The sequence below is a fragment of the Bos javanicus genome, chromosome 12 (genome assembly GCF_032452875.1).
Source record: "Bos javanicus breed banteng chromosome 12, ARS-OSU_banteng_1.0, whole genome shotgun sequence".
NCBI lineage: Eukaryota > Metazoa > Chordata > Mammalia > Artiodactyla > Bovidae > Bos > Bos javanicus.
The window spans coordinates 11,465,991-11,472,958 of NC_083879.1; the positions used below are offsets into that span (position 1 = coordinate 11,465,991).

Sequence of the window (6,968 nt, forward strand, 5' to 3'; positions counted from 1 at the left end):
GAGCCTGGTGGGCTGCAGTCCATGGGGCCGCTAAGAGTCAGACACGACCGAGCGACTTCCCTTTCACTTTTCACTTTCATGCATTGGAGGAGGAAATGGCAACCCACTCCAGTGTTCTTGCCTGGAGAATCCCGAATCCCGGGGACGGGGGAGCCTGGTGGGCTGCCGTCTCTGGGGTCACACAGAGTCAGACACGACTGAAGCGACTTAGCAGCAGCAGCAGTTGCCATTCACTGTACAAGCAAGGGTTTTATACATTTAGCAGAAAACAATGAATTGAAAAGTCAGAAAAGCCTGGATTCTAATATGTTTTATTGTAACTAATCACATACAAATCACTTATCCATAAAATAATGATTAACAACTATTCTCTAGTTCACAAATATAGCACAAAACCAAAGTTCTTCCTAGGAAAACCTCTTTGTAAACCAAGATATCACCACTATTTAGCTTAGGCTTTAAACCAAAGGTTGAAAATGACAAGCAGAAAAGATGTTTTTTATCAGTTGCAAAACCTTAATTCTGCAGAATTAAGACCTGGTTGAGATCATCACTGTTCTATTTCGACCTGATAAAAGGAAAAGCTATCAACAGGAAGTAACTAGCAAAGAAAAAGCTGGCCAAAAAATAATCCTATGGAGAAACAGCTTTGTGTTAAGGACAGTGCCCAGAAACACCCTGATGTCAAATGAAACAAAATTTAGCCTTAAGCAACTCAAAGCAGGTTTGCCCTTCTGAAGGAACACATACTGGTTGGACAAGTGAGCATCTTACTTCACTAAAAATGTTGAACAGGAATGTCTTGTAGAATCTTCAAACAGCCTATTAAAATGTCTAAGAACAACTTGTAAAAATACCTTTTATGTCCTCCTCTTTCTGTTTTCATCCTATGGTATTTCAATAAAAAATTCCATTCCCTACCAGAAAAATGGCATTCCTCTGTACTCTCTGCCAGGGTATAAGAAATGTTAACACTCTGTCACTGGAGAAAAAACAGAAGAGGAATTAGCATGTCACTGAATGAAGATTCAGAGAGGAAATTCTGACTGCGTGTAGAAAAAGTTATACATCATAAGCATTTGGTCACTTATCATGTGTATGTATCATGACAATTATATCCAATAAAACCTCAAGAGGTAAACACTTACATTTTCTTGTATTTAACAATGTAAGTTTTGTGTCATTTATTCTCTGTTTCTGGACTTTCTTTCCCTTACATATGTTGACAGAAACAAAGACTGAAGCAGGGTTCATAGAGAAACACAGGACGGGTACAAATACCATAATAAAATAGCCTTGTACACCACTGCATAGAGAAATATTTTAGACGAAATATACTTTCACTACTGGCCCCAAATGCTATCATCCACTTATGTTATTTAACTGTAAACTTTTAATAGAAAAATACCTTTGAGCTGATAATAACATTTAGCGACTTACAAAATGGACAGAATTTTTCAGTGCTACACAAAACAATTCTATACACGACTTAAAGTTTGAAAATTCTTTGCTGGCACTTGATTTTGAGAGTTGATAGACACAATAACTACTGATTTCAATAAAATACTGTTCTTAACTGGTATATACTTTCAAAACCAATATTACTCACAAAACAGTAAAGAATAATCACACCTTGTTGACAAATCTAAGATAAACACCAAAACTATACAGCCAAAATATTTTAAGAATCACATAAACTTTTTAAGACAACGGATAAAAATTTTCACAATCATGTCCAGTGAAAAAAAGGATTATTCCTCTGATTCAATGAAGCATTTGTCAAGTATAGATTTAAAATATGAACCTACAAAGCAAGTTAATTTTTTTTTAAGATTTTTAGATAATTGGTGACACTATTAGAATGGAATTTTTTTAGATGGAAAATTGCTCACTATTTGCAAATACATGTTAGGTTACAGATTTAAACTGAAATTTCTATTCAAACAGAATCATGTTTTTTTGTTTTTACTTTTGGTAAGTTTATGACCATTCTATACATTGTCACAAGTGAAATCACCATTTAGTCACATTAAACATATATAATTTTTTTTTCCCCACAAAAGACGAGAAAATGGAAATAAAACTTAGCAGACTATATTTCTTAGAACACATTTTGTAAAAACCCACTACTTTAAAGTTTTGGAAATCTACTACACTGCTCTGAAGGAAAATATATGCTTTCCCACCCTCATAATTCCTATCCAATCAGTTTTTTAGTGTAGAAATTAAAATTCAAGTTGAAACACTTGTGGCACAAGACAATGTAAGATTTAATCATAGAAGACTACTGATTACAATTAACTTATATTGTCAAACATAAACATACCAAACAAATCCACACTGGACTTTTAGAACAGTAAATTATTAAATAGGCTGATTTCTTTTAAAGATGTTTAAATTCTGTAATATTATATTAGTATTTCAAACAATACCCTTTCTAAGCCAAACTTGAAATTAATCAACTCTTTTTTTTTTCTCCCAGCAAAGAGAAAGGGTATCTCTTTAAGATACTTTTCAAAGCAGTAAAAATACCTTAGTGTTTCAATTTATCTGTAACACACTCTGCTGGCCCTGTGCATTTCACTGAGGGGCTACCTGAACCCACAAATCATCATCAGATAAAGAGCTTGAGCTCCCTGATTCAGAATCCAACTCACTGAACCCACCTAAATCCCACTCAGTGCTGGATTCACTAGGTACTTCTTCCTCCTCAGTGAGAAAACTCTGACCGGGTTCAAGACAGGAAGGATAAACGCGAGCTGAGAGGCAAAAAAAGTTAGAATCGAACTGGAACAAGCCTAATGTGGTACCTATATTAATCCACTGGTCACCCCTCATATCGTATTCATACACGGTCACCCGGTTCTTCTTCCACTGCGGGGTGCGTGAGGTGATCAGCAACAGTTTTTGGCCATGATTGATAATCCGGTAGTTGTTAGTCTCCGACACCAAGGGGATGTTATTAATCTGCCTCCACTCTCCTCTGACTGGATTGTACACCTTCATGACAGGGATGTCGCAGATGCAGTATATCTCATCATTGAAGACACAGGCTTCCTGAAAATCATTGCGCTTCAGAGAAACGCACTTCAGCCACATATTGTGGCTGGGATCAAAGCAGAACATGCGCTTACTGTTGAGAGCATACAGATAGTTCTGAATGACCATCAGGTCAAAGGAAATAAAGGAATGGGGCAGCGGAGCCACCAGCGCCCACTGGTTCCTCTGGACACTGTAGCACTCCACCTCCTTCAGTTTAATGCCGGTAATGGGGTCCCGACCACCCAGGATGTAGATATAGCCATTGAGGTATGCCACGTCCATGCCCTCCCGGCAGAGCAGGCGATCAGCAAGCTGCTGCCAACTATTCTGGGCTGGTTTATACACCCAGAGGTCCTTCCTGGGCTGGGCGGCCAGATAAATGTCATGGTCTGGAGAGACACAGACAGCTAAGGTGGTCACAGTCCTAGTGTGAGCAAGGCAGGTCAGAGGTGATGGCACTTTGTAAATGTCCCCCGAGTATGGGTCACAGCACAGAAAGGGATCTCTGGGATGGCCAAAGAAGATCACCATCTTCTTGGCATACACACCTAACCTCTGGGGTAGATGATCAGACATGGGCACAACAGAGCTGCTGCTTCCGCCGCCGCTAAGAACAATGCTAACAACGCTGCTGCTACCGCCACCGCCACCACCACCGCCACCACCAACGCAGCTAACAACACTGCTGCCACTGCTAACACCGCTGCTCTCTGGTTTGGGGACCAGAGACTTGCACAACATGTCACCATACCGCATCTGCCGGGCCCCTTCAACAAGGTCCAGACAGTACTTCTTCACCACGGTGTTGGTCAGCAGCTCTTCCACGTAGCCCCGATCTTCGTCAGAGAAGTGGGTCCAGCGGACACACTTGAAAACTTCTGCAGCGCTGGGACCCCGCTCCTTGGGAGCCGCCTCCAACCACTGCACCGCCACATGACACACGGTCTGCTCGTGCTCGATGTTGAGACTGTCCAGGCGCAGGACGGTCAGCAGCTGGGCCAGGGTCAGATCTGCCAGGGACTCTTCGCGAATTGGACTCATCTGGCTGAGCTGCTTGAAGTTGTGGGCTATAAAGGACTGCGCCTGCGACCGCAGCTTGCGATGGCCGAAGGCATCAGCAAACTTGAAGATGGCCGTGCAGTTGGCCAGGTCAAGGCGGCGGGCTAGGAAGGAGGCACAGGCTTCCCGCACGTACTCCAGCTGCAGCATGTCGGAGGCTGCATAAAGGCGCTCCACGTTCGATTCACTCAGGGACACGCGACCGGTGTAGCAGTAATCGACCAGCACCTCGAAGGACTCGGCGTCCACGTCGTGCATGGTCACGTTCGTCTGATGGCTCTCGTACATGCCGCCGGTGAACATACTCTTGAAGTAGGGACACGCGGCCGCCAGCACGTTACGGTTGCAGGGGAAGAGGCGGCCGGTGCCGGGCCCGCTGCCGGGGGTGACCACCTCGATGGTCACATCGCAGAGCAGCCGCGCGTCGTAAAAGGACTTGAGCTGGGCCAGCAGGGCTGCAGAATGGCCCGTGTCCTTCAGCTCCTCCGGGCCCGTGAAAAAAGCTGAAACCGTAGGTTTGTGAACCCTTTTGGGGCGCTTCCCACCGCGGGGACTGGCGAGGCGGCGAGAGCGCGAAGATTCTTCCCGGGACTGCATGGTGGAGAGAGCGGCGGGGAGCGAAAGATGAGAACGGGTGCAAGGACCAGGTTCTGGCGCCTCCTCACCCTCTTCTCGCTGACGCTAAGACCGCGGTGTCTCCGAAGAGACTGCAGCACTGGTCCATTTATTTGAGTCAGCCCTCTGCCGCGGTGCCGCCTCCCTCGATCGCGTAGACCGCGTCCGACTCACCCGGTTCCAGTTCCACGCCCTTTCTCCGCCTCAGCTCGCCCTCAGAGGACCTACTGGCTGGAAGCGAGCGATCCGCCACAGCCGCGCTGGCAACACCACTAGGCATCCAGGAGAACTACGACTCCCAGATTGCCTTTCGCGCCTCGAGGCATGCCGGGACCCCGCGGACTCTGCGGCACAGGCTGCGGCACCTGCTGCGGCACAGGTTGCGGCACGGAAACCGCTTTGCTTATCGGGAGTAGTAGTAACTTCAATAGCATCGCGAGATTTGTTGCCCGTTCATTGTTTCGGATGACGGAGTTAGAAATAGTTCGCTTCGGTTCAGTTTTGTGGTTTCGAACTTTGGGTTTGGAATTCAGACTAAATGCCTGTTGTTGTATTTATCAGTTGTCTGGCTTCTCTCAGAGTTGCCGCTTGTTTTTTAAAAACGTTAATGGCAGTGGTACTATAGCATCGTATGTCAATCGAACTAAATTGCGTAGATGATACACGCATAAATCGCGTAGGTGATATACGCATTAAATCGCGTAGGCTGGCTCTCCTTGCTTTGAATAAATATTTGTTGATTAGCAGAGTAACGTACTTATATGCAGTACCCATGATATAAAGGCTTAATGACTTTTAGCTTTTCTTCTAGTGTTTATGAAGAATGAAGCACCCTCTCATTTGAGACCATGAGCCTGTGGGGAAATTTGAAAAACCCTACAGGTTTCTGCAGAGATACCTTTTAAGTTTTTTTGTTTTTGCTTTTAACCAATAGATTTTTAAGACCAGTTTTTAGGTTTACTAGAAAATCCAACAGAAAGCTACAGGAAGCTCTCATATACTCCACCCCCTCTCAGTTACACATGTTTACAACATCTTGCATTAGTGTATGCCCTTGTTAAAAGTTATGAACTTACAGTGATCTATCATTAATTAAAACATGTAGTTTATATTAGGATTTACTGTGTTGTACAGGCATGTCATGTATGTCATGTATCATAACATGTATGTCATGTACATGTATGTATGACCTACATGTATGTCATAAATGTCATGTACCTATATCATGACAATAATACACAGAACAGTTTCACAATCTTAAAAAAAATCCTCTGTTCAACCTATTTATGCTTCCCTGGGACGACAGAGGATGAGATGGCTGGATGGCATCACTGACTCGATGGAAGTGAGTCTGAGTGAACTCCGGGAGTTGGTGATGGACAGGGAGGCCTGGCGTGCTGCGATTCATGGGGTCGCAAAGAGTCGGACATGACTGACATGACTGAGTGACTGAACTGAACTGTCCTTGCCTCCCAGCCCCTCGGAACCATTAATTTTCTTATTGTCTGGTTCTTATTGTCCAGAATATCATGCAGTTGCAATATATATTCTTTCACTTAGCAATATTCAATTCAGATTAATAAAGCTTTCTGTTGAATTTTCTAATAAACCTTAAAATCTGATTTTAAAATCTATTTATTAAAAAAAACAAAACCCAAAAAGCTTAAACAAACCTGCAGGGTTTTTCAAATGTCTTTTCATGGCTTGATAGTTATTTCTTTTCTGAATAATATTTCATTGTATACCAGTTTACTTATCCGTTTACCTACTAAATGGCATTTTGTTTGCTTTGAATTTTTGCAATTGTGAATAAAACTTCTGTAAACACTTGTGCTGGTTTCTGCATGGACATAAGTTTTCAACTCATCCTGGTATACACCAAGGAGTGTGACTGCTGGATCACACGCTAATACGGTGTTTAACTTTGTAAGGAAGTGTGAAAATGTTTTCCAAGGTGGTGGCTCTACTGTTTTGCATTCCCACCAGCAATTAGTGAGCATTCTGGCACCCCACTCCAGTACTCTTGCCTGGAAAATCCCATGGATGGAGGAGCCTGGTAGGCTGCAGTCCATGGGGTCCCTAAGAGTCGGACACAACTGAGCGACTTCACTTTCACTTTTCACTTTCATGCATTGGAGAAGAAAATGGCAACCCACTCCAGTATTCTTGCCTGGAGAATCCCAGGGACAGAGGAGCCTAGTGGGCTGCCATCTATGGGGTCGCACAGAGTTGGACACAACTGAAGCGACTTA

The 6,968-nt window shown here is 43.7% G+C and overlaps 1 protein-coding gene across 1 annotated transcript; it reads right to left on the reverse strand.

Annotated features, from left to right (window-relative positions):
- Positions 1-293: 293 nt before the first annotated feature.
- LOC133258165 (kelch repeat and BTB domain-containing protein 6) lies at positions 294-5,408 on the reverse strand. Its single transcript, XM_061434458.1, has one exon. It carries the CDS (start codon positions 4,696-4,698, stop codon positions 2,581-2,583), a length of 2,118 nt encoding a protein of 705 aa, XP_061290442.1. The 5' UTR covers positions 4,699-5,408; the 3' UTR covers positions 294-2,580.
- Positions 5,409-6,968: the final 1,560 nt, after the last annotated feature.